Source organism: Delphinapterus leucas, chromosome 1 (assembly GCF_059928025.1).
Source record: "Delphinapterus leucas isolate spDelLeu-1000000601 "Yukka" chromosome 1, BTC_Dleu_Yukka2, whole genome shotgun sequence".
Classification (NCBI taxonomy): Eukaryota; Metazoa; Chordata; class Mammalia; order Artiodactyla; family Monodontidae; genus Delphinapterus; species Delphinapterus leucas.
The window spans coordinates 154,617,638-154,642,480 of NC_143129.1; the positions used below are offsets into that span (position 1 = coordinate 154,617,638).

At 55.0% G+C, this 24,843-nt stretch overlaps 2 protein-coding genes across 5 annotated transcripts in view; both read right to left on the reverse strand.

Annotated features, from left to right (window-relative positions):
- On the reverse strand, window positions 1-1,348 carry ARTN (artemin). Its single transcript, XM_030759970.2, has 3 exons — window positions 1,166-1,348; window positions 728-872; window positions 1-654 (listed from the first exon to the last, which is right to left on the reverse strand). Exons 1-3 carry the CDS (start codon window positions 1,223-1,225, stop codon window positions 188-190), a joined length of 672 nt encoding a protein of 223 aa, XP_030615830.1. The 5' UTR covers window positions 1,226-1,348; the 3' UTR covers window positions 1-187.
- Window positions 1,349-6,158: 4,810 nt separating this feature from the next.
- ST3GAL3 (ST3 beta-galactoside alpha-2,3-sialyltransferase 3) overlaps window positions 6,159-24,843 on the reverse strand; it is a 229,152-nt gene continuing 210,467 nt past the window's right edge. For 3 of the 4 annotated variants that reach the window (XM_022575499.2, XM_022575498.2, XM_022575500.2), the window contains 3 exons: window positions 12,750-12,896; window positions 12,425-12,571; window positions 6,161-7,231 (listed from right to left, as the gene is read on the reverse strand). In XM_022575499.2, the coding sequence (XP_022431207.1) occupies window positions 7,142-7,231; window positions 12,425-12,571; window positions 12,750-12,896 (384 nt within the window). In that variant the 3' untranslated portion in view covers window positions 6,161-7,141. Of the gene's footprint in view, window positions 7,232-12,424; window positions 12,572-12,749; window positions 12,897-24,843 lie in introns of all 4 variants that reach the window. The other variant, XM_089894613.1, reaches the window with a different exon arrangement.

Consider the following 24,843-nt stretch of genomic DNA (forward strand, 5'->3'; position numbering starts at 1 on the left):
GTCTGTGGGGCTGAGGCCGGCAGGGTGAGAGCCCTGGGGCCGCTTGTCAGTCGTGCCTCTATCTCCGCAGGGCTGATGTCCGTCACTCACCCGGCTGAAGCCTCCGTCTCCGGCCAAGGCCCCTGGCCGGTCCCAGGCAGTTAGACCCACAGGTAAGGGTGCGTCTGCACACCCTGGGAGTGAGCCCTCAGCCCAGACAGCCGCAGGCAGTGGCCGAGAGGCGGTCCACGGTCCTCCAGGTGCTGTTGACGTCCATGAAGGAGACGGCCTCGTAGCGCGTGGGTCGGCAGCAGGGCTGGCTGACGGGCCGCGAGCCGGGGGGCGGCCGCAGGGCCCCGGCGCCCAGCAGGCTGGCCAGACTGAGGTCATGCGGGGAGCGCGCGCGGCGGCAGGAGCCGCTGCAGAAGCGGAAACGCACCAGCTCGTCGGAGTGGTGGCCCAAGCCGAGCGCGCGCACCGGCACCAGCTGAGAGCGCAGGCGGCAGCCCCGCACCCCCGCGGCCCGCGCGCGGCTCCCCCGGCTCCCGCGGCCGCCCCGGCCCCCAGCCCGCGCAGCGCGGGGCCCTCGGGGGGCAGCGGGCGAGGGCGAGGGCGCGGGCGGCGGGGGCGGCAGCCGCCGGGCTCTTCCGCCGCACAGACCGGCCGCGCGGCCCCCTGGAACGAGACGCAGTCACGCGCGGGTCCCCGGCCAGCCCGCCCCGCCCCGCGCCCTCGCCCTCTCACCTACCAGGCAGGGGACCCGCGGGGGTCGCCGGGGCCGGCGCGGGGCCTTCTCGGGGGACCGGGCTGCTGGGCGCGGGGCCCAGGGAGGCCTCGCCCTCGGCGATGCTGCTCAGCAGGGCCAGAGCGGCCAGGGTAGGCCACAGGGCAGGCTGCTCGGAGAGACGAGGTGGAGCCTCAGGGGGTAGGAGGAAACCCTGGTGGGCGCAGGGAGGGGCTGGGGCCGGATGGAAGGGCTCGGGTTGGAGGATAATGGATCAGCTGCCCCGGGGAGCCCGGGTAAGGAATCACCACAGGAGGGCATTGACCTTCCTCCTTCCTCCTGGCCCCTCCCTGACCATTCCCCCACCTACTTCTGACCCCTGCCCAGGAAGCCCTGCTCTCCCTCCCTAGTCAAGCCACCCTTCCTCGATACCAGGTGGGAGTTACTGGGAGAACCACTCACCTGCCGCCTAGGCCGGGGCCAGAGGGGCAGCACAGAAGGGCTTCCACGTCCAGGCTCCATCTCTGTCAACACCAGGAACTCCCATCAGCCGTAGTTGACCTGTTCCCCCACCCTCCTCTTGAGGCAGCTTGGAACATTGAGAGATGAGTTATCCTTTGAGCAGGTCATCTCTCCACTTCAGCTTCTCCAGATGAGGGACAAGGGGCTTGGGCAGCTGGGCTCAACCCAGGAGAAGTGGCTGCATCGAGAACCTATTTCGTGGTGCTTTGCACCTGTTCCCTCTTTCAGACCTCACAACTCCATGAGGTAAATGGTATTATCCCCATTTTCCAGATGAGCAAACAAGGCTCAGAGAAGCTCAGCGATTATCCAAGGTCACAAGGGTAGACCCACGCAGCCATGCGGGGAAGGGGGCCTTCCTGCTCTGTACCGCAGGGCTGGAGAAGGGAGCAGCTGGACACCCTTGAGCTCACAGAGAGCCTTCTCTCCATGCCACAGAGGAGGAAGTTGTGGCCTGGGGGAAAATTAGGGTGCTTGCTGGTTGACCTGAGTTATCTGATGATAGCGAGGCCCAGGCTTCAGCCTGCGCTGCCCACCCAACAGATGGTGGAGGGTGATGAGCCCTCTAGGAACGTGAGGCCTGGGCCATGGCTCCCTATGGCCACCAGGGGGTAGCATTTGCCAAGCCTGTGGACTCAAACGGGGGGTGGGCTTTTCCCCCACCTTCAGCTAGACTCAGGCCCCAGCAACTCCCTGGAGTTGCTTCTACACGAGACTGGCCTCCGAGAGCTTAGCCACCCTGAGAGCTGGTCCAGGTCTGTACCCCTTCCAGTTTCCCCTGGATCTGGCAGCCTGGCCCTGCTCCTAGAAGTTTCCCCCACGAACCATCCTTCCTGAGCCCAGCTGGGCTTTCGGAGTCCCACCAGGTTTTGTGAGCCCACATTGCCTGGCACTCCCAAACACCTCTCTGGAGCCTCATGAGCCCTCACTAGCTGGCCTGCTCTTTGGTCCCAGCAGTCACCTCCACCCCGACCCCCGAGCACACAGAATGTCTGCATACCTGTGGGCCAGTCCTCCCTGGTGAGGTCCTCCAGGGCCAGGTGCGCTCGGCTAACGGAATACGGGCCTGAGGAGCCAGGCTAGTGACGGTTCTCACTGATGGAGGGAAAGCCCGGCAAGGCAGGGTTAAAGGCCTCCTGCACTAGGGGGAGCCCAGGAGCAGGTCTCTTGGGACGTAGGCAGCTCAGGCCCTACGTATCCCTCCCGGCAATCTGGGGCCACTTGGTCCTCCAGCCCTTGCCTTTCCTCCCCATCTACCAGCCCCCGATACTCACCACGGGGGTTCTGTGTTGTGTTCTCCCAGGCACCTTTCCTGGGACCAGTGCTGGGCTTTCCCTGCAGCTCAAAAGGCTCATGCCCAGGGCTGTGCACCTGGCAGTGCCCCTTTTAGCCAAAAGCTTGGCAGCCAGTCTGAGCCCTGTAGCAGCAGCGGAAGCCTCACGTTACAGCGGGCCAGCAGGGCTAGCACAGTCCAACGAGCGACAAGAGGGACTGCGAGGGGCTGGGAGGGGCGGAGAGCTGAGCAGCAGGCCCAGGAGAGGGAGGATGTAAGAAAGGAGTGGAGGGGGACGACCCTGGCCGCTCCCTCTAGCCCCTGGGCTGGGACGAGAGGTGGGCAAACAGGTCGGCTTACCGCAAGTGCAGGGCTCTGGGTCTGGGACACAGCGAGGGCTGGGACCCGAGGGACCTGCTGCTGGTGGAGCCCGTGGACCGTGTCTGGGGGCTGGGCCCAACTCCATCCCTCAGCAGCCTCATGCCCGCCGCTGTCCGGTGTCAAATTCCAGCCCCGGCGTCACCGGATCCTGGGGTGGGGCCCGAGCACCCCCCGCCCCGCCCCACCTTTCAGGGCTCACCTGGCCATTCCACCCTCTGGAATCTGGTCCCCCTGGCTCCACTAGGTCCCCCGAGGTGGGGTGGGGTGGAGATGCTGGGAAGGGCCCCCAGGACAGAGTGGAGAACCCAGGCGGCGCAGCGGCATGGACACTGAGTGTTCAGAGTTTGTAGACACTGGGAGTAGGGAGTTGGGAGGCCGGGCAGAGGGCGGGAGAGGGAGGGGACAGGCCGGTCCCTGCCTTGGCCCACCGGCCTTCGGGTTCCCGCCGTCCTGGCTGGCCGCTCTGCACTAGATGCTCTCTCTGATCCACCGCTAGTTTCGTCTCCCAACAGACCCACTGCATTCTTTGAGTCCAAGAGGCACTGACTGCGCTGGGGCTTTCACGGTCTGACCCGGCTCCTGCGGCGCCGCCGCTCCCCTCCGCTGCCGCTTCTCTCCGCTGCCGCCTGGGGCTTGGAGTACACACACACCTGCAAACACCGCTGCTCAGCCTGGCACAGCGGCGCTGGTAGGAGTGGGTGCCAGGGGCTGAAGAAGGGGAGGGTCCCGGCGGAGGAACTGCTGCACTGAGGCTTGAGGTGGGAGCTGGAGGCTAGTATTTCAGATGCCTAATTATGGCAGTTCGGCTGGTGGGTGGGATGGAGGTTGGATGGGTAACATGGATAGAGGTAAGGAAAGGCCAGATCCTGTGTGTCCTAATAGGGAGTCTGGACTTCATCCCAGTGGTACGGGGGACCACTGAAGGGTTTCAGGCAGGAGAAGGGCGTGATCCAACGTGCATGTCAGCGGCTGGCTCTGGCTGTGGTGGGGAGGGTGGTTTGGAGGTAGTCAGGAGGCTGCTGGGGGAGAGAGGATTCTGAAGCTGAATTGTGGGGAGAATGCGGGGCCTTGTGCGCTCTTTCAGGAACACATCTTTTTGAAAACTCAGTGGGTGCCTGATTGGATGGGGTGAGGAAGTAGGATGGCATGCCTTTGGCCTGGGTGACCAGGAGGAGGGGATGCATTCTGGCAGCTGGGGCTCCTGAAGGAGGGGTAGGTTGGGGGCAGGAGCTCATCAGTTCAGTGTTGGACGTGCCAGGCTGGAGGGACCTGTGGATTATCCCAGTGGAAATGTTCAGGAAGTGACTGAGTTCGTAGCCTGGAGCAAAGCGAAGAGAGCTGGGCTGGAGATGGTAATTTGGGAATCATTGACCAACTAACAGCTGGAAGCCGTGGGTGAAGCTGACAGTGCTCAGGGAACATGTGTGGACCAGCTGCACCCTGGCTGTGCATCTGAACCACCTGTGGGCCTTTTAAAACTACGTGAGTCTGGGCCTCACCCCAGAGCTGAATCAGAATGGGCATGTGCAGTTTTCCACATCTGCACAGGTGACTCTGGTGTATGGCCAGGTGGAGAACCGCAGCTTTTGGGAGGGCAGTTAATGTGCAGTCGTGGGGACTAGAAGCCAGACTTTCCCAGGCTCGGCAGGACCCCTGTGGGACAGGAGGCCAGGCGGTGAGCAGCTCTGTGTTCTGCTGCCTCCCCAAGCTGGCTGCCCTGGGGGGTGGGTTCTGCCCCAGGGCTTTATCAGCCAGGGCTGCTGCTTGCTGGCATGCAGCCTATGCCCTGCACAACTCCAGGGGGCACCATTCATGTAGGACCCAGGAAGCATTGGAGTTTGCATCATAGTGGCTTGTTTACAGCAGAATCGAAGGGAGTTTCTGGGTCTCCCTGTCCCTCAGTCAGAGCCTCACTTTCCCCTCGGCTGAGGAGGCTTCTGTCTGAGCACAAAGCGCGGCAGTAAAGGGGCACGTGGGAAGTCAGAAGGGAATGGCACTTGGATTGGGATGTCAGGTAAGAGGTGACGGGGCCAGTCAGCCCCACCTGTTGCCACGTGGCAGCTCTGGCAGGAAGCTCACTCCCAGGTCTACGGCCTCAGGGGCAGGAGTGCGTTGGCCTTTCTCAGGCCTGCCTGGGAATGCTGGGGAAGGGAGAGAGCAGATTCCAGGGCTCTAGGGGGTAAGGTTGGGATGTCATTTCTAATGTTTGCCAGCGGGGCTTCCCTGGTGGCGCAGTGGTTAAGACCAATGCAGGGGACATGGGTTCGAGCCCTGGTCCGGGAAGATCCCACATGCAGCGGAGCAGCTAAGCCCGCGAGCCACAACTACTGAGCCCACACGCCTAGAGCCCGTGCCCTGCAACAAGAGAAGCCACCACAGTGAGAAGCCCGCACACCGCAACGAAGAGTAGCCCCCCTTCGAAGCAACTAGAGGAAGGCCCGCTCACAGCGACAAAGACCCAACTCAGACAAAAATAAATAAAAATAAAATAATAATAATAAAATAGGGCGTCCCTGGTGGCGCAGTGGTTGAGAGTCCGCCTGCTGATGCAGGGGACACGGGTTCGTGGCCCAGTCCGGGGGGATCCCACATGCCGCGGAGCGGCTGGGGCCATGAGCCATGGCCGCTGAGCCTGCGCGTCCGGAGCCTGTGCTCCGCAACGGGAGAGGCCACAACGGTGAGAGGCCCGCGTACCGCAAAAATAAATAAATAAAATTTAAAAAAATAATAATAATAAAATAAAATTTAAAAATAATAATAAAATAATGTTTACCAGAGGGGGCCTAGAGATGGGCTGTGCCTTCCTGTTCTGTGCAGAAAGAGGGGTCCTGAGGGGAGACCGGGTGCCTGTGTGCTAAGGGGGAGGGCGTGTCTTTCCAGGGCTCAGCGGAGCTGCCAGGAGTGGTTTAGGTCTGTGTGCTGGGGGCCCGGCCGTGCAACTTTCCTGTGCTTGCAGGAACCTCTGTCCCTGTAGTGCTGGGGCTGTGGTGACCCAGTGGCACTGTGCACGGGGTGGTGCTTCAATCCCCTGAACTCTGGCTCCTGTAGGAGGCAGCAGGGTAGATTCTGGGGCATGTCCTGATGCCCCTAGACTGCCTCTCTTAAGGCAAAGAGGGTGCAGGATGGCTATAGGACAGGAGAGGCTCCAGAAGGCCCCTAGGTGGCCACCCAGGTCCTGTAGCTAACATGAGAAGTGAAAGGGACCCAGGAGGGCTGGAGAGATGGCCCTTGGGTTTAGCATACTTGCTGAGGCCCCAGGTTCCTGTTTCTTCCAGGAAAGTCAGAGAAAGCAAGAGGAGGCCAGGTTCAGGGAAGAGCTTTATTGCTTCCATGATGGCTGCTCAGGATGGCTGCCACAGCCTGGATGAGGTCCTTGAGCCTCACTTCCCTCTGGTCCAGGCTAAAGGCAGAACCCAAGGACCTGGCAGTCTCACTGCTGAAACCCAGAACAGCTGCCAAGTTGTCACTCCAGGCCTGGGGCACTGTCCTATGGGTCGGCTGCAGTTGGGGAGGGAGGGGCATTCCCATCAGGTTGGGCCAGGCCTCACCGCCCGAGCTCCGAAGTTCTCTCCACTCAAGCCCAGGGGCGTCTTGTTGGCTTAAAGGATGGCTCCAGCGTTTCTCTGTGGGACAGCTGGGGGCTGCTGAGTGGGACTATCTCATCTGCTCCCCAAGAAAGGCCAAACAGTGTCATGAGCTGGAAGGGGCTGGCCTGAGATCCTGCCCATCTCCCTGTAGCCCCAGAGCAGGGCACAGGCTAGTCCTGGCACTCCCACTCTGCAGGGAGCCCATTGGTACCACTGCCTGAGGGGCCCTTTGGTGGGTCTTCTGCACGGTCAGTAGACCCAACTTGACATCTCCAACCTTATTGAAAAATAAATTATCCCTACCCTCCCCCCACCCCAAATTCACAAAATGATAATACACCGAACACTGATTGGAGAAATGATTCTGGCAGCAGCCTTGCTGCCTAATGTCCGCCTCCTGCATGCTGGGCCCGCTGGGCATGGCCAGTGGCCTCCTGGCCCTCTGGCTTCAAGGACCCAGGCTGACAGTGAGGCCTAGTGCTGGCCTCTGAGGCTGGGCTCTGAGGAGACACAACTCTGGCTGCCCCACCAAGGCCTCACCACCCCTGGGGCCACTTGGCACTGTCCTTCTCTGGGTCTGAAGGCTCCCACACCTCTCAGGCAGAGCCAGACCGAGGCCAGTGAAGTGGGCAGGTGGCGGTGGCTGGACTTCTGTGGCCACGTGCTGGGTCCACCTCAGATGCCACTGGTTAGGTCAGTTATGACGTGCGCTTTCACCAGCTTCCGCAGGAACTCCTTCTCTCGCTGAATGTTGTGTGTCCAGGACTGAAAGGAAAGATGGAGCCGTGGTCAGCTGGGCAGCCCAGGTGGCTGCTGGGATGTGGCCCTGCTAGAACGCAGGTTCCCAGGGCTCCATGCCCTCTTCCGACCACCACCCTCCGATGCTCTGACTGTGGGAGGTCTGCCCTAGAGGTGCCACAGCTCACCCTCCTCCCCAGGACCTGGAGAAAATAACCTTCTAACCCCTTTCCCCGGCCTCTTGACTTCTTCCAAGTCTTAGAGATGTAGGCTTTCCAACCTTGTTCTCACTCCTTCCACCTGTCCTTGCCCGGCGGCTTCTCCGGGCCCCTAGGTCCTAGGCACCCTGAGGTCAGCCGATGTGAGTCACTTAGGTCCGGCCCAGGCCTGGGGTTGGGCCCTGCTGGAAAGGGAACCGTGTGGGGCCGCTTACTCATCCTCTGGCCTGCTGCAATGCACTCTCCAGGCCTGCGGGCAGCTGATGAAATCCCGCCTCTCAGACCAGAGGAGCCAGGGGGCCAGAGGCTCACCTTACGGTTAATATGAAAATTGCAGGGAAGACGCTGCCTTCCAGGGCTTTCCTGCGGAAGACTGCACCCAGGCTCAGGTTCTTTCCTTTCCCCAGTACTCTCACCAGGAAGCTGTGAGGACTGAGTCTCGCAAAGAATGAAACAGGATCGAATGAATAAAGGAACGACGAAAGCCAATGGCCTTGTCACCGTTTGGACACAGCTGACCGCTCTGTTGCATCCGTCAGCGCTGAGGCTCACCCTAGGATGTTCACAGCCACTATACACCGGTGTGGAGAACTTAACAGCTCTTATCTGGTCCTTATCTGACCCAGTCAACCTCCTCCAACCTTCCAGATCTTTTCAGTCTGAAACTTGGGCAAAATCTCCTATATTCCTCTTCTTTGAACACCCCCTTCAACTTCCTGTGCTAACCACAAACCTGGCTGCCCCCAAGGACAGCATCCCCCAGACATGCTCTTTCTTCCCTCACACCCACACTCATGGCGCCTGGAGGTGGCAGGCTCTTCCTCACTCTTTCCTGCTGCATCTACACAGCTGTCCCTGTGCGCTCCCTCGAACCTCTGGCTCCTTTGACTCCTGGCATTACCCTCAGCCGTCTGCAAACTGCCCGTCCTTGTCGCAGACCACCGGGTGACTCACCCTCATTCCTTGAAGATTCAAACATCTGGCTCACTGTCTGTCTTTGAAGGCAGGGACTGATTGGCACAGAGTAGGTGCTCAGTACACATGTGTTGAATGAAATTAGACTTTCCAGGTAAGAAAATGCAGGCATGGAAGAATGGCAGGGCCAGGATCCAAGCGAGCACAGAAACTCATACACCTCTTTACTTAACCCATGGCTGCATCACTCCCCAGGAAGAAGTAACCAATCTGATGGGTCAGTTTCAAGAACACCCACTGGGAGTCCCTGAGGGTTCAAAGGTCAGCAGAGGACTGGATATCTGATGATATCAAGGAATTACTGTTAAATTTCCAGGTGCGATAATGGTATAATATTGAAAAAAATCATCCTTATCTTTTAGAGAAATTTACTGAAACGTTTATGGCTGGAATGATACGATGTCTGAGACTTCTTTCCCAATAACCAGCGGGGAGGGGAGGCACGGGAGGAAGAGCAGATTGAGCAACACTGGCCACATGCTGATACCTGGGGGAGGGAGTGACGGTACGTGGGAGTGCAGTATTTTACTCTCTATACTTTGAAGGTGTTTGACAAAGTTCGTGATAACAGAGTAAACAAAAAAGTCTGCCTGGACGCATCTCTCTCCTGGACCGGGCAACACCGCCTCTCTGGCGCTCTTTTCCCAATCTCTCCCCGGCGCACACAGCACAGGAGCCTGCAGTGCTCTCCTCTCTACGCCGCCTGCATTGTCCCCGGGCTGCGGCAGGATTCTGGGAGTCTCACCAGGACCCCTGACTCTGGATGCAGAGACCACGCTCGCAGAGGAGCCTTCCTTCTCACAGCTCTTTTCCCATCTTTATCTCTGTGCCCCCGGGGTTCTGCCCTGACCATCGCACGTCCTCCCCTGTCATCTCCCTGGGAAACCTCATCCGTGCCTCCCCTGTATCTGAACAAGCAGCTGTGCTCACGACCCACAGACCCTCATTTCCAGCCCAGATTTCCCTCCCATGGCAGACTCCTGTGTGAGCCCACTTCACTCTCTGGCTACTGCCCAGTCACTCGGGGCTGGTACATCTGACGGCCACTTCTCAGCACACATCTCCCGGGACTTCCTTGCAGTGCTGGACATTGTAGGCACTCCCTCCTTTGGTCTCCACGACCCTGCATCTTCTTTTTTTTTGGCCACGCCACACAGCTTACAGGATATTAGTCAGCAGTGAAAGCGCAGAGTCCTAACTGCTGGACCGCCAGAGAATTCCCCAAACCTGCAACTTCTAACCCTTCTCTACTCTCTCTCCTCCTTTATGTTTTTTGTTTTGTTTTAATTTTTTGGGTGCGCTGCGCAGCATGTGGGATCTTAGTTCCCCGACCAGGGATCAAACCAGCGCCCCCTTCTTTGGAAGTGTGGAGTCTTAACCACTGGACCGCCAGGGAAGTCCTCTCCTCCTTTATGAACGCCTCTGACACCCCTCACATAGCCCGCCGGCATTCGGTCCTCGGCCCACTGTCCTCACATCCCCAGGCGCTCACTGGGCCTGGAGAATGGACTGACCAGTCGGGTGGAGGTGAAGCAACGCTGGGGCCAGGGCACGGAATGGTCCACTTGCCTTCTGAAGACACCCTGATGTGACAACAGGGACCCTACATCCAAGCAACAGCATTTCAGTGACTTCCCTAGGGTGCTGAGAGGTAACAAGAGTAAGTAGGGGTGAAAAAATTAATATTAATAGCAGTGGCTAACACGTATGGGCACTTATCATGGCCAGGCCTCTTCTATACATTATCACAGCGACTCTTTCCCAGACCTAACATTACCCCTTGTATTGATAAGAAAAGGAAGATACAGAGCCAGGCTCTGAACCCAGGCCATTTGATTTCATCGCCAGCACTCAGCACTCCACATGGAGGTGGTGCAGCAGATGCCGTGAGCCTCAGAGCCAGACGGTTCTACAGGATGAGGAAGGGGGGCGGGGGCAATGGCCTGACAACTGAGATGTGGCAGGTGGCAGAAAGGGAACAGCCTCCACTAGGGCACCTCAGGGAAGGTGGTGTCCTTCCACCTCATTCCTGCATGGAGGCCACCTCCAGGCCTTGCTGATTGAAAATCCTAACCGTTTCTTACCTCTGTCTTCCCATCAGCACTGAACAGTTCCAGTGCAGGATCCTTCATCTCTTGCCTAGACTGCTGAGACAGTGTCCCAACTGGTTTCTGTTCTTGCCTGGAACCCTCTAGGTCACGCTGCAGCCACACTGACCCGACTACATGCTAATCTACAGCCTAAAACTGGTCCATAGCTCCCTCCTGCCTTCAGAGCAAAGTCCACGCTCCTTACCGTGGCAGAGAAAGCCCTTCGTGATCCGGCTACTGCCTACGTCTGCGGCCTCTCACCTCCTGCCTAAAACTTTTACATAAAGTATATATAAAAGGAATATGCAAGAGACCAAACATAGGAGTAAACAGAAGCCAGGGGGCAGGTAAAAGCAGTGAGAGCAGTTTGCAGTGGGTGCTGGCAGGGGATGAAGCAGCAGGAAGATATGTGAAGAGAGGCAGAGGCAGAGAGACCACCAGGGTCCTGGTGAAAATGAGGCAGGGCTGGAGCCACTGCTGAGGGGCTGAGACAGGTCAGGGGCTCTCCTGGACCCAAGATGAGATTTCCACTCCTGAACTCCATTCCAGGCAACAGGAGGCCCAGCTGTAAGGCTATTTCTGGCTTCTCAAGAGATTCCCAAGTCTCTCTTATTTCCTTGAAATAACTCGAAATTACTCGAGCCCGACTGAATGAACCCAAAAAGCCTAAGACAATATGGATGGGAACGGAAGCCAAGGATGGGGATGTGAATCTCCTGGGAAGCATGTGGAGTGAGAAGAGAGACTTCTAGGATGGAGCCCTAGCTAATGCTGACTCTTAAGGGATGCACCGAAATCCAGGACACGGAGGAAGAGAATGAGAGAGCCTTGGCGAGGGAAACAGGAGGAGCACTGAAATGACCGACTCAAGAGTCTAAGCAGGAGAGCGTCTCAGGAAGGGCCGGTCAACACAGAAAGTGTTTCAGAGCGATCAGAAAAGACGGGACTGACTGATGCGTGTCCCTTGGGCTCAGCAGCCTTGAGTCACTGGTGAACTTGGTGGGAGGCATGTCAGGTGAAGGGGGAAGCCAGGCTGCGAGGGGCGAAGGGGCAGCACCCCTGGGGCTACAGTTTTCTCCAGTTTTCTCACGGCGGAGGGGGTGGAGGAGGGAGGGAGGGAGGAGGGAGGGAGCTTTGGGGAGAATAGGGCCTGAACAGTGCAGCGGGGTTGGAGGCGGGCATGTGAGAGACTGATGAGCAGGGACGGGCGCTGGCTGAACCGTGAGTCTGCTCGGACTCCTGGAGACTGACACTAACAGCCCTCGCCACCCAGATGCAGGAGTAGAGAAGCTGCTCAAAGCACAAGCTCCAGATGCCCAGGGTCCAGGCTGGGAGCAGCGGGAGATGAGTGGTAGAAGCGAAGGGTGCTATAAGAGGCGTTTGGATTTTCCACATGGGCTCTTGCTGTGAAGGGAGAGGTGCCAGGAGAGGCTAGCTGACTGGGAGAACTTAAGGTACCTGAACATATGAATCACCCGGGAAGCAACTCTGGGTGCTAGAAAGCTTTAGTGCTTGGCCATGGGGAAGGGTGGAGGAGGTATGGGGGCATCCTGGCACGGAGAGGTAACGTCTGTGGGTTGTTGGAGGGGGTGAGGAGGTCCTCTGAGGGAAGAGGAGAATCGAAGCAGAGAGGAGGGCTGTGAGCTTGCTCCAAGATGGGCATGTGGTGGCTGGGGAGCAGCAAGGAGGAGGCAGGGGCTGGATGGACCAGGACAGGGAGAGGGCCAGGGAGGGGAAGTTCAGGGAGAAGGACGCTTGGTGGGCAGAGGCCTGCGGGCAGGGATGGATGTCTTCCAGGGAGCTCTGAGCAGCCAGACCCGAAGCTGGCGCGTCCCTTGACCATTCGTTTGTACACACGCAGTCGGAGGCTGTCCTTCCTGCTGACACTTACCCCTCCCTCGTCCTGCCCAGGGACTGCCCCCCGCCCAGCCCTGCACCTCTTTGATGGCTGCCATGCGCACAGTCTCGTAGTAGTGCAGGGGTGCATTGGGTGTGCTCATGTCGTAGCCGAAGCCTGCAACTGCCACCTCATCACAGCCGTGTAGTGCCATGGTCACTGCCACACTGCCGAGGGTCGGGATGTTCTGGATGGAGGGGAAGGGGGTTCCGAGTGAGGCAGAGACCCTCAGCGAAGCTCTCCAGAGCTGAGCTCTGCTCCTGAGAACTGAATCCTCTGTCCCCACCCTGCCGCCCTGTCCTTCCTTCCCAAGGCACCTCTGGCCCAGGTCCCCTTCTCCCTCTCCCAGGATCCAGACATCTCACCCCGCGGCCCATGAGGCCATTGTTGAAAGGCAGTCCGATGAGGGTGAAGGCGGCTTCCTGGATGAAATATGGGTTGAGGATGCGAATCTCAGGGGGTTCCTTGGGCACCCGAGTGGCCACAGATTTCCAGAAGCCATCTGACGCGCTCTGTAGACACAGCACAAGTGGGCATGAGCGGGCACACAGCTTGTGATGGGACTGGGTGAGTGGTGGGGACCCAAAGTGTGTACAGGCTAATGAGAAACAAGGTGGGGGGTGTAAGGTATATACAGGGAGCCTGGGGCATGGGGAACAAACACGGCTGGAGGACGGACGACCTGGTGGGTGCTGGGGGCACAGGATGTGTGGCAGAGACAAGGTACATGGTAGGGCACAGCAAGCACACAGTGGGGCCAGTGTGGATGGAGGATACCAAGTGAGCTGCAGGGCGGGGCACAGGGCTGTGCTCCTCTGACCTTGGGCGGGGGGGGGTGGGTCTTGGGCCACGAGGAAGACCCAACGGCCCAGCAGTACCCCTCCCCTTCGCCGCTACTGAGGGGCCCAGGAGGAGCCTGCCCTCTCTCTCCTATCTGCTCTGCTGGGCTCGCCTCCTTTCCCTTCTGCTGAATTTCCTCGCTCTCAGTCAACTGTTCTAAAGTGAGCCTGAAAAATAAAGACAGAATGTGAGCTAGTATGGCAGAGCAGAAAACACACTCCAACCCCAGCTCTGCCACCGATGGAGCTGGGTGACTCTGGGCAGGCGACAAGCTCTCTAAGCTTCGGTTCTTTAATCGCAGAATGCGATGATTCTTCCCTGAGGGAGCTCAGTACCGGATTGGAAAGGCATCAGCTCTGAAACAAACCTGACACCCCAGGGTCCACTCCAGGGCCACAAATTCCTCTCCTTCTACCTCTCTCCCTTCCTCTAGTTCCCAGCCCTGCCGTTCTGTTCAGTACACGAGCCCTCCCTTGTCTAGTCCCTTGAGTATATCGCTTCAGCCACTCTCTCATGAACACACTCAACTCCCTGCCCCTTGCCATTCTATTGTCCTAGCCCAGGGGAACCATGAACTTGTATCAAGCCATACATCCACCTTTCCCACCCTTACAACTGGGCTCCTGAGTACTGCTGGAGAAAGTCACAAACCAACCCTGTGGGCTGGAGAGATGTCCCAGGGATGTCCCATAGCCTATGTAAGCAACCCCTCTGTTGCTGGACATCTCAGTTGTTTCTGGTTCCCCAACCTCTGCTGTCCACTCCTTCTTCCAAACCAGAAGCCTGGGAATCGACTTTGCATCCCTCTTCATCTCTCCAGCCCGTTCTGTCCTACTGGTCATCTGGGTCATTTCGATTCTATTTTCTATAGAATCCCACGGATCCATCCTTTCTTCCCAAGCCCACTGCTACCACCTAAAGTCCAGGTCTCACCATCTTTCAAATGGACTATTATAATGAGGCCATGTCCAGTGTCTGTCTTGTTGGCCACTAACCACCCCCAGAGCCCAGAAGAGTGACTGGAAAAGTACAAAATAATTGTTGAGTTCCATTCACCCAAAATGAGTGCCCAGAATGGGCCACCTCTGCCTCCCAAACCACTTTCTGCTCTCTGCCAGAATGATCTTTCTATATACAAACCGGATCACATCACCACTGCCCACAGGAGATCAGAGTTTTTTAGCCAGTAACCCTGCCTGCTGCTCCAGTTTTCATTTCAGCCCATCTTAAGTCCGCACCTGCTGATTCGTGCCTCCATTCTTTTGCTGATGCTGCTCCTTCTGTCTCTAATGGTCTCCCCGCCTCCACCCACCTGATCCACCCTACTTGTTTCTTAAGACTCGGCATCCTCTCCATTCTCATGTCTTTCCCGAATACCTTCACCCCAAGGTAGAAATGACCTCTAACCTTTGGGAAGTGATAAAATATGGAGTTAAGATCTGCTACAGGGGCTTCCCTGGTGGCACAGTGGTTGAGAATCCTCCTGCCAATGCAGGGGACACGGGTTTGAGCCCTGGTCCGGGAAGATCCCACATGCTGCAGAGCAACTAAGCCCGTGCACCACAACTACTGAGCCTGCGCTCTGGAGTCCATGAGCCACAACTACTGAGGCTGCGTGCCGCAACTACTGAAGCCTGCATGTCTAGAGCCCATGCTCTGCGACAGGAGAAGCCACCGCAGTGAGAAGCCCACGCACTGCAACACAGAGTAGCCCCTGCTCACCGCAACCAGAGAAAGCCCGTGCACGACAATGAAGACCCAACGCAGCCAAAAATAAATAAATAAAATAAATTTATATAAAAAAAGATCTGCTATGCTTTGAAAGTTTGTGGCCCATCCCCCCCCCCCAATTCACTTATGTTGAACACCTAATGCCCAAGGTGATGGTATTAGGAGGTGGGCCTTTGAGAAGTGATTAGGTCCTGAGGGTGAAGCCCTCAAGAATGGGATCAGCGCCCTTACAAAAGAGGCCCAAGAGATCCCTCGCTCCTTCCACCGAGTGAGGACATAATGATTTATGAACCAGGAAGCCCTCACCAAACACCAAGTCTGCCAGTGCCATGATCCTGGACTTCCAGCCTCCAGAACTGTGAAAAACAAAGGTCTGTTGTTTATAAGCCACCCAGTCTGTGGTATTTTGTTATAGCAACATGAGCTGACTAAGACAGAAGATCCTTGCGCCCAGATCCAAACTCAGCTCTGGTCACTCAACTGTGTGGAGGCCTTGGGCAAGAAAACTATCATTTCCCTATGGATAAACCAGGGATACTAAGGGTATTTATCTTGTGTTGTGAGAACTCAATGAGATAATTCAGGCTGAGTGCCCAGCTCACAGTCACTGGTCAGCTCCTATCACCACCGCCATTAGCCCCAGGGCAGGGGCTCACATCTGATTCACTTCTGTGGCCCAGCAGTGCAGCACCGGGCGCGGGTGTGTAAGGGGACATGAACTCCATCCCGGCTCCTCCACTGCCCTCAGCATCTCTTCAGGCTTGTCTTCTGCGGCCTTCAATGGACTGTCTGCTCCAGCCACCCCCTCCTCACGTCTCCCCATCTCTGGCAACACCTCTCTCTCGGGCAAATTCTATCCGTCCTCCAAGCGTCAGCTCAAAGGATGGGCCTTTAGGGCCAACTTCGCTGGGTCTCAGCCCCAGTGAGACGGGACAGCAGACCCCAGACCGGCTTCCTCCTGTGCCTCCCTCTGTGTCCAGAAGTGTGTGTGTAAGGGGGTAAAGGTCGGGACAGTGAGACCCAGCAGGAAAGGGAACGGTGGAGAAATGGCCAAGATCTTATGCAGAACTGGGGAGAAGCCCCTCCTGGGAGGATCAGATGTGTACTCAAAGGAATGGCAGGTACCAGCCTGCGCTGAGCAAAGCACAGCCCCCGTCCCTTCTCCAGAGCCCAGCAGGCCCCAACATCCTCCCCGCACCCTACAACCCCGGGTCCCTGCCCACGCCTGCCCACATACCCCTAAAGAGGAGGAAGGGCAGGGGCTGCTCGGGAAGGGAGGGAGAGGCAGTAATGGCACAGCTGGGGGTGTGGAGGCTACAGGCTGGTTTTCATAGATATTATTTATCTCTTCAACTTTCACCCACTTCACAGGTACGGGACCCAAGATGAAGCCATGGGTTCAAGGTCACGTAAGAGTCTGTACCAAGATGCAAACCCAACGTCGTGATGCCAGGATGGGTGTTCTTTCTGCCACACCATTTATTATCAGCACTGCTGTTCCCACCTCGGGAGGTCTGGGGGGCTAGTCAAGGATGGATGGGGGCTCCCTTCTACCCGCCAGAAGCGCTGAGGTGAGTTAGGGGTCACTCCGGTTGGTGCCCTGCATCCTGTTTCACAGAGGGGACTGAGGCTCAGAGAGGCGAGGGGCCTTGCCCCGAGGCACACACAGCTGGGGAGAATCTGAGCTGGATTCAACTTCAGAGCCTGAGTCTTTCTGTGACACGAGATTCCCTCTCTGAGACAACACCTCTTGGCTTATCCCATGTGCTTAAGGGTCCCATATGTAACCACCATGGGAAACGGTAGGAAATTAGCTTACGATCTCAAGCCCCTTTGAGAAGCTGACAAACGCACCAGGGTGGAGGGGAGGCTTCTGCCTCTCTTCCCATCTTTACTCTTTCCCAGGAGGAGAAAGAACTCATGTGACTTCTTGGATTTGAGGATACGTGTGTCACGTTTACTAGTAGGAAATGCAAAGTCGCAGGTACACATACAGCTCCTTCTGGCTCCTTGTGCCCAGGCAGCGGCGGGTACGCCAAGGCAGAGCTTGCCTCCCTGGAGCAGGCCCGGCATTCCAGTCCCTGCTCTGCTCACCTGTTCTAAGAGCGCTGAAGCTCCTACTGCCTTTGGGCAGAGAGCAAGATTGGGACGGGGTGGGAACGAGTCTTATGCTTGGGACTCAAGTCTCAGAGAGCCTGCATTAGGGCACTGGGACCCGGCACCGCTATTTTATTTTTCCCACCTGTCACTGTCCTGGTGCAGGGCCTCCTCAGGAATCCCAGGGAAAGGAGGAACAGGAAGACCAGGATCTGGCTGGGGCATCACTGTGTCAGACAAATACCAAGTAAACACGACTGCAGCCTGTCTCTCAAATAAAAGCCATGGCTCCCCGTCTCAGAAAAATCATACACAGGTACACACACACAACACGCCACACACCACTGCCAAAGGGAGCAGGGTCCCTAGAAGCGAGGGCATTTGGCGACTTGAGATTGAGAATCTCTGGGTGGGGCAAGAAGAGAGGAGAACCTTATAGACACCAACACTGAAGGGGTCGGTGGGAGCAGCGGAGCCTGCGGAGGAGACTGAGAACCAACAGTAAGAGCGATGAGGCGACGCAGGGAGGGTGTGATACCACGGGAGACTGTGGGCCTCGGAGTCTGGGAAACCCACGTCCACATCCAGATTCCGCATCTGTGCAACCAGGGCGTGTCACAGGACTTCTTCAGGCCTCAAGTTCCTCGCGCATAACGGGGACGTCAAGCCCACTTCCCAGACAGCCGTGACGATTAAATGAAGTGCTGTGCATTTTACAGCATCCGGCCCCATGTCTGCCACATGGCGAGGGCTCAGTAAATCTTGTCTGTTATGATTCTGAGCGTCACAGAAGCCGAGAGTGAAGCAGAGGGTGTGGGCAGCAATGTTAGAGGCCACACACAGGCCAGTTCACAGACTATACACACACTCAGACGGGGGCCAGCTTTGTCCTTGGGTGCCCTGCAGGAGGGCAGTGGATGTTGGAGGCCTTCCTACTGCTGGGTGACACTGCCAAGCCTGCCACCCGAACACAGCCCTGTTCCAGAAGGCCTATCCAAACGGCCCAAGGCCTCTCACATCTCGTTTCCCTGACCCACAGGACACAGCACAGAGGCCTATAAAGCCAGCCAATGACGCTGGCCTGGAATGGCCAAACCTCTCGTCAAGGCCACCTGTGGGCCGCATGCTTGGTTGAATGGCTCCTCCCGGAACGTCCCTGCCTCAGTCCAGCCTGGACCCAGCTCATCTGCGTGGAGCCGCTGGTCTCCTGCAGATGCAACTCGTTCTGCTCTTGTCAGAACAGCCAGGAGCAACGGGGGAAAGCATCTGGGAAGAAGTACCTGCCCAGCCGGGCTCCCACAGTGCTTGCCTGCGCCCTTGCAGGCTGCTTCTCCTGCAGCCTCTTCCTCCTTCTCTGTGGGGAGAGAAGCAGTCTGCATGCCAAGATGAGAGGTCTGGGAGTGGAGAGCCTGACCGTGGCTGGCTTTCTGCAGCCAGGAGTAAGGGCAGGTGTGGTCACTCCTGTCTACACCACCACCCCTCCTCGCTGCTACTGCCTGAGGACAGGTCACCAGCTCACTGGGGTCACTCCAGGAGCCACCAGACCTCCTTGCCTCCATCGTGCCTTCCTTCAATTCCGCATAAATCTGATCTTGACACTCTCAGGGCTAAAATCTTCAGAGGCTTTCCACCAACCACTGAGACAGCTTGTCAGGATCATTAAGAGTGCTGGTCTTTTTTTTTTTTTTTTCCTTACTCAAAAGGAGTTTATAACCCAGGAGGAAAGACAGGGCTGTGTACAAATATCTCAATACACGGTATAATTATTATGATATGAGAAAGAGCCAAAAAGAGGTTTAAAACATCTGCTATACTTGTGTAAAATATATACATAGAAGACATACCCCAAAATGTTCACATGCATAAAACTTAAAATGGGAGGAAGAGCAAGGTGACATACTAAGGAAACTATAAGTAAAATGAAGTAGAGCTTGAAAAGAGAGCTATTTACAGATGTACAAAATATTTCAGAACTAATGATTAACCTGGATTAACCAATCAACAAATACATGAGTCTCTGTTATATATAAGCTATTTACTTTCTGTACAAATATATTCTATAATATTTCAGACAACAAATAACCCTCAAAACATTGATTACCATCATACAAAAAGAGACCTTTAAGAACATCTGGTCTGGGCGGGGGGTGGGGGGGATGAATTGGGAGGTTGACATTGACATATATACACTATTGATACTATGTATAAAATAGACAACTAATGAGAACCTACTGTACAGCACAGGGAACTCTACTCAATTCTCTCTGGTGAACTAAATGGGAAGGAAATCCAAAAACGAGGGAATATAGCTGACTCACTTTGCTGTACAGTAGAAACTAACACAACATTATAAAGCAACTATACTCCAGTAAAAATTAACTTAAAAAAATTTGCTTTCGGGGGCTTCCCTGGTGGCGCAGTGGTTGAGCGTCCGCCTGCCGATGCAGGGGACACGGGTTCGTGCCCCGGTCCGGGAAGATCCCACATGCCACGGAGCAGCTGGGCCCGTGAGCCATGGCCGCTGAGCCTGCACGTCCGGAGCCTGTGCTCCGCAACGGGAGAGGCCGCAACAGTGAGAGGCCCTTGTACCGCAAAAAAAAAAAAATTTGCTTTCGGGGCTTCCCTGGTGGTGCAGTGGTTAAGAATCCACCTGCCAATGCAGGGGACAAGGGTTCGAGCCCTGGTCCCGGAAGACTCCCACATGCCATGGAGCAACTAAGCCTGTGCGCCACAACTACTGAGCCTGCGCTCTAGAGCCCGTGAGCCACAACTACTGAAGACGGCATGCCTAGAGCCCATGCTCTGTAACAAGAGAAGCCACCGCAATGAGAGGCCCGCGCACCGCAATGAAGAGTAGCCCCCAGCTCGCTGCAACTCGAGAAAGCCCATGCAGAGCAACGAAGACCCAATGCAGCCAAAAATAAATAAAATAAAATAAATTAATTTAAAAAATTGCTTTCGGGGGGAGGGGTAAATTGGGAGACTGGGATTGACATATACATACTACTGTATATAAAATAGATAACTAATAAGGACCTACTGTATAGCACAGGGAACTCTACTCAATACTCTGTAATCACCTATATGGGAAAAGAATCCAAAATAGAGTGGATATATGTATATGTATAACTGATTCACTTTGCTGTACAGCAGAAACTAACACAACACTGTAAATCAACTATACTCCAATAAAAAAACAAAAAAAAAAACCCCAAAAAACAAAACAAAAAAGAACATCTGGTCTAATCCCCTCTTACAGAAACCAAGGCCCTGAAAAGTTTGTCTTCCTATCTAATCCATTTCCCCCAAGGGATCCAGCGACCACCATTCCTCCACAATGACTCCGACTTGAATGCTCACTCTCCCTTGATGGTTCCCTCTCCCAGGTCTCCAAGAACCTAGCAACACCAGGTCTGTGGCTCCTGTGCAGACCCATCCCGCAACTGCCTCCTTCCCACCTTCCTCAGCCCACCCCTGCTTGCGGATTGGGCTGTCCCAGTAATTCTGTGGGTCTGCTTTTGAACCCTAACTACTAACTCTGTATCCCTCAGAAAGTTCTTCACCCTTTCAAAGTCTCATTATCATCATCTAAGAATATGGGAAAATCAGACTAGCTCCTTCTTCATAGTGTTTCTGTGCCGTGACGGTTACAAGTCACACACATCACGTTTGGCACAAAGGCAGCTCGTTAGCTTCTGCTATTGTTAGTCCACAGGACAAAGTCCAAGCTCCTTGATGTGACTTTGGCTGACAAGACCCTTCACCGTCTGTCCCCTGTCTACCCAGCCTCACCTCCAGCCATTGCCACCATGTCCGTCAAGGCTCAAACCCCTAAGATTTGTGGGGCTAGGGACAAAATTACAAATGGATGTCCACATACCACATGTCTAAGTTTTAGATTCCAAATATGTGACAGTGACTAATCACGGTATCAAGCTGTTAAATATATTCTATCCTCCCCCGAAAAACGATCTGGAAGGCCAGGTTTGAATTGAGAATTCTGACTCCCGGAGACCCGTGCTGGCCCATGGTGTAGGGAGAGCTAGCCCCAGGCTGCCCTCCCCTTCCCTTCCCACCCTGGTCCCATCTCACGCTGTGGGAAGTGCACACGTGTGCGGACTGCCCAGCTTAGACATCCAAGTTCGTCTTACAGGCTCTGCAAACATCCCTCCTTGGACTTTGGAGTGTGCACAGGGAGGTGTGTTCTACCCTCAAGAGGACAGAAGTGGACTTGGCACTGCTGGGGCAAGAAATTCTGAGGTCTCCAGTACCTGGGGATGGTCTAGCAGGGGAGGATGTGACTGGGGTGGGCATTTCCCTCTGAGCCCTGAAGAGGGGCTCAGCAAGGCAAGCACTGATCTTCTCAGCAGGTGCTCGCCACTGCAGTGAGCACAGTGTGCCAGGGGCTGTCAGTGCATTGTCCCAGCGGCTCCTTGCAGCAGTGTATCTGGGAGCCACCCCTAGAAGCTTTCACCATCCCCATTGTACAGAAGAGGAAAATGAAACTCAGAGATGGGGCCTGAGGCAGAGGCATCCGTTCCTGGTACTGAATCCAGTGCTGTTTCAGCGGCCCCACCCACGCCAAAGGAGCAAGAGTGGGAGCGGCTGTGCTGGCTGGTCCAGGTGCCTGCAGCCTCTGCAGGGTCACTGGGCTGCTCCTTTATACTCCGTATGCTAGTTGAATCATACTTTTCATAATAAACCCCTTAGGTTATATTTGAGTTTGGCCATTATAAATAACACTATAATAAAAATCTTTGTAGGCAGATTTTTCCTTCCCTTGGGTGATGGCTCCTGGTGCCAAGTGTCATTTCCTTTCCAAAAAGCTTGTCCCCAGTTACACTCTGACTAGCAGCCTTTGAGAGCACCTGTCACTGCACTCTGGCCAGAATCACGTATTATAATTTAAACACATTCTCTGAAGACATGACAGGTGATAACTGGCATCCTGTCACCTTCACGTGAATTTTCTGACTGCCAGGAAGGTTAAACATATTTCTGTTGTTTACTAGTTATATTGCCTTCTGTGTGATAGGTTCAGTCTCCTGCTCATAAACTGCTGGGGTCCTAATGGCTTTCCTGTCACCTTTCATGATGATAACCATTTGTCATATTTCCTAAACATACTTTTCAAAGTTTTGTGGTATCCAGTCTTTTTTGGTTGTTGTTTAAAGTGTTCATATACTATCAAATCTGACTTTTCCTAGCACTTCTGTCCCTTGACAGTTCTCTTCCCTCTAGGGCTGTGATTTCTATTCTACTTTCTTCCTTTGGCTGTATTTTTATATTTTACTTTTTAGTCCATTTGGAATTTATTTTGATGCATGCTATGAGGAGAGGGTCAAAAACCTTTTTGAAAGCTATATTTGGAAAAAGCAATGAACAAAAAGAGGAGTTGGTTTGGGGCCGGCTGTGTGATATCAACAGACAACTGAACGAGGCAGGGGCCAGGGACTGTTCAGTTTTCACTTTTTTCTATCAAGGAGAATGATCTCGGAACCTCAGAAAGAAGATCAAACATGGCTAAGAGGAGAGAGGTGCCCAGGAGAGGCAAGAGGGGAGCAAAAGGACGCAAGGGTCCGAATCTAAAAGAATGATCTCTGGGGCAACAGAGGAGGGAGGCGGCCTACTTGCGAGGAAAGAGCCCCCACTGAGAGTCAGAAGATCTGGGTTGGAATCCTGACTCTGCCACAAGTTCCTGCCTTCCTCTGGGTCTCAGTGTCCACATTTATTTATTCGTTTACGCATGCCAACTCTGTCTCAAACACAACACTGCAGGCGGTGATGGGCTTACAGAGATGAACAGGACAGTCCCTGCCCCCCAGGGGCTTCTAAGAGTTGATGGATGAGAGAACCCTTATGCATAGCAGAGTGATGAGTGTCTTGGGAGCTCAGAAGAGGAGCACCTAATACAGCCTTGGGAAGGGAAGCAGATAAAACATGGAGGTGTGAAATGGGCATAGACTTTGGTATGGGCAGAGTGGAGAGTAATTTTGGGTGCAAGAAGGAGCGGTCAGGACAAGGAAGGGGTTGGAGGGCCCAGAGCATGGAGCGCTATGCTATGGAATTGGAATTTTACCCCGCAGGCCAGTGGTTCTCATACTTGAGCCTGTATCCAAATCACCTGGAGGGCTCATTAAACAGACTGCTGGGCCCACCCCCAGAGTTTCTCATTCACAGCCTAAGGTGGAGTCCCAAAATGCATTTCTGACAAGTTTCCAGGTGATACTGATGCTACTGGAAAGGAGAAAGCACTCTGAGAACTGCTGCATTTGGACAACGGGAACCCATTAAGCAGGAGAATGAACCAACCAGATGGACACTTTAGGATGATTCTTTTGGATACAGGTGTGGAGAATGGATTGGAGGGAGGCCTGATTGGATGCAGGGAGATAGGAAGCTGCTGAAATAATCCAAGGAAGGCATTTTTAAACGGGAGAACCACAGATCTGGAGGCTGAATGACTGAATAGAGAGGGCAGAGGAGGTGGAAGAATTGAGCATGCTTCCCAGGATTTTAGCCATGAGTTTGTAAGAATCAAGGGCTATCCCTAGAACTTACCATTGCGTGCGGTACACTGTAAATGCTCACTGAATATTTGCTGACAAGTCGTTCCTTTAAAGTGAGGCAAGGTTGGGTCCACTGGATTTAGAATCAGAAGGTCACTGCCATAGAGGGATAGGTTTGGAAGACAGAGTGGAGAGCGTTGAGAAGCAGAAGGGGGAAAACATGGAGATATGTATCGTGGACAGCTGATGACTCTTCCCAGAAACTTGAAAAAGAAGGGAAGGAGAAAGGGTGAATACCAGCTGAAGAGGGGGCTTTCTTTCTTTCTTTCTTTTTTTTTTGGCTGCGTCGTGGCATGCGGGATCTTAGTTTCCCGACCAGGGATTGAACCCGTGCCCCCTGCAGTGGAAGCGTGGAGTCTTAACCACCGGACTGCCAGGGAAGTCCCTGGGGCTTTCATTTTTGAGGTGAGAGAAATGAAAAAAAAAAAAAATAGCTGAACAAATTTGTAGATGTGAGAGGAAGATCCAGTAAAGAGGTAAGAAAAGAGATCAGTGAAAAAAGACAGTTCCTGAGAAGGTGGGAGGAGATGGCATCCAGAGCTGGGTCTGAGTTCACCTCTACCACTTAACTAGTTGTGTGATCTTAGCAAGTAACTCATCCTCTCTGTGCCTCAGTTTCCTAAACCCCGAGAAGGGGATCATAATAGTATCTATCTAACAGGGTCATGGTGAAAACTGAATAAAGGAATTCAAAGAAAGCTGGCAAACTGAAGATCTTAATAAATGACGTCTATGATGAGGAGGGTGGAAGGAGGAAGAGGAGGAAAAGGAGGAGGAATAATAACAGGGATCGTGAGGTAAGTAAGCAAGAGGCTCTGGATGACAGTGATGAAGAGGAGCACAGGGGATGATGACGTGAGCCCCCGTCCCTGAGCATCTTTCATGGTGGGGGAGGAGCGATGGGCAGGATGCAGGAGGGGGAATGTGCAGGGAGTCTTCCTGGCCCTCACAGGGGATAATGGATCTGTGAGAAAGAGCTGTGTCCACTGGCAATGGCTGCAAAGGAAATGGTATCCAGGAGAGCTTGTCTCAGAGGTCTGGAAAGGAGACTGTGGGGTGCGCAGCATCGAGCTGGCTCAGCAGAGGCCTTGTCAAGCAGTAGGAGGCAACGGTGTCTGCCAGCCTCACCACGCTTTCCAGGTGCCCTGCACGGAGTCTCCCCAGAGGCAAGGTTGTGTCCACACCGAGCTCCTGCTAGGCCGAGCCCATCCTAAGGCTCTGC

Excerpts from the sequence above, each read along its gene's own strand:
- ARTN (XM_030759970.2), bottom strand. The coding sequence starts at position 1,225 with ATGGAGCCTGGACGTGGAAGCCCTTCTGTGCTGCCCCTCTGGCCCCGG. Across the intron at positions 873-1,165 it reads GGCCCCGGCCTAGGCGGCAG|CCTGCCCTGTGGCCTACCCT; the intron begins GTGAGTGGTTCT and ends CTCTCCGAGCAG. Across the intron at positions 655-727 it reads CCCCGCGGGTCCCCTGCCTG|GGGGCCGCGCGGCCGGTCTG; the intron begins GTAGGTGAGAGG and ends GTCTCGTTCCAG.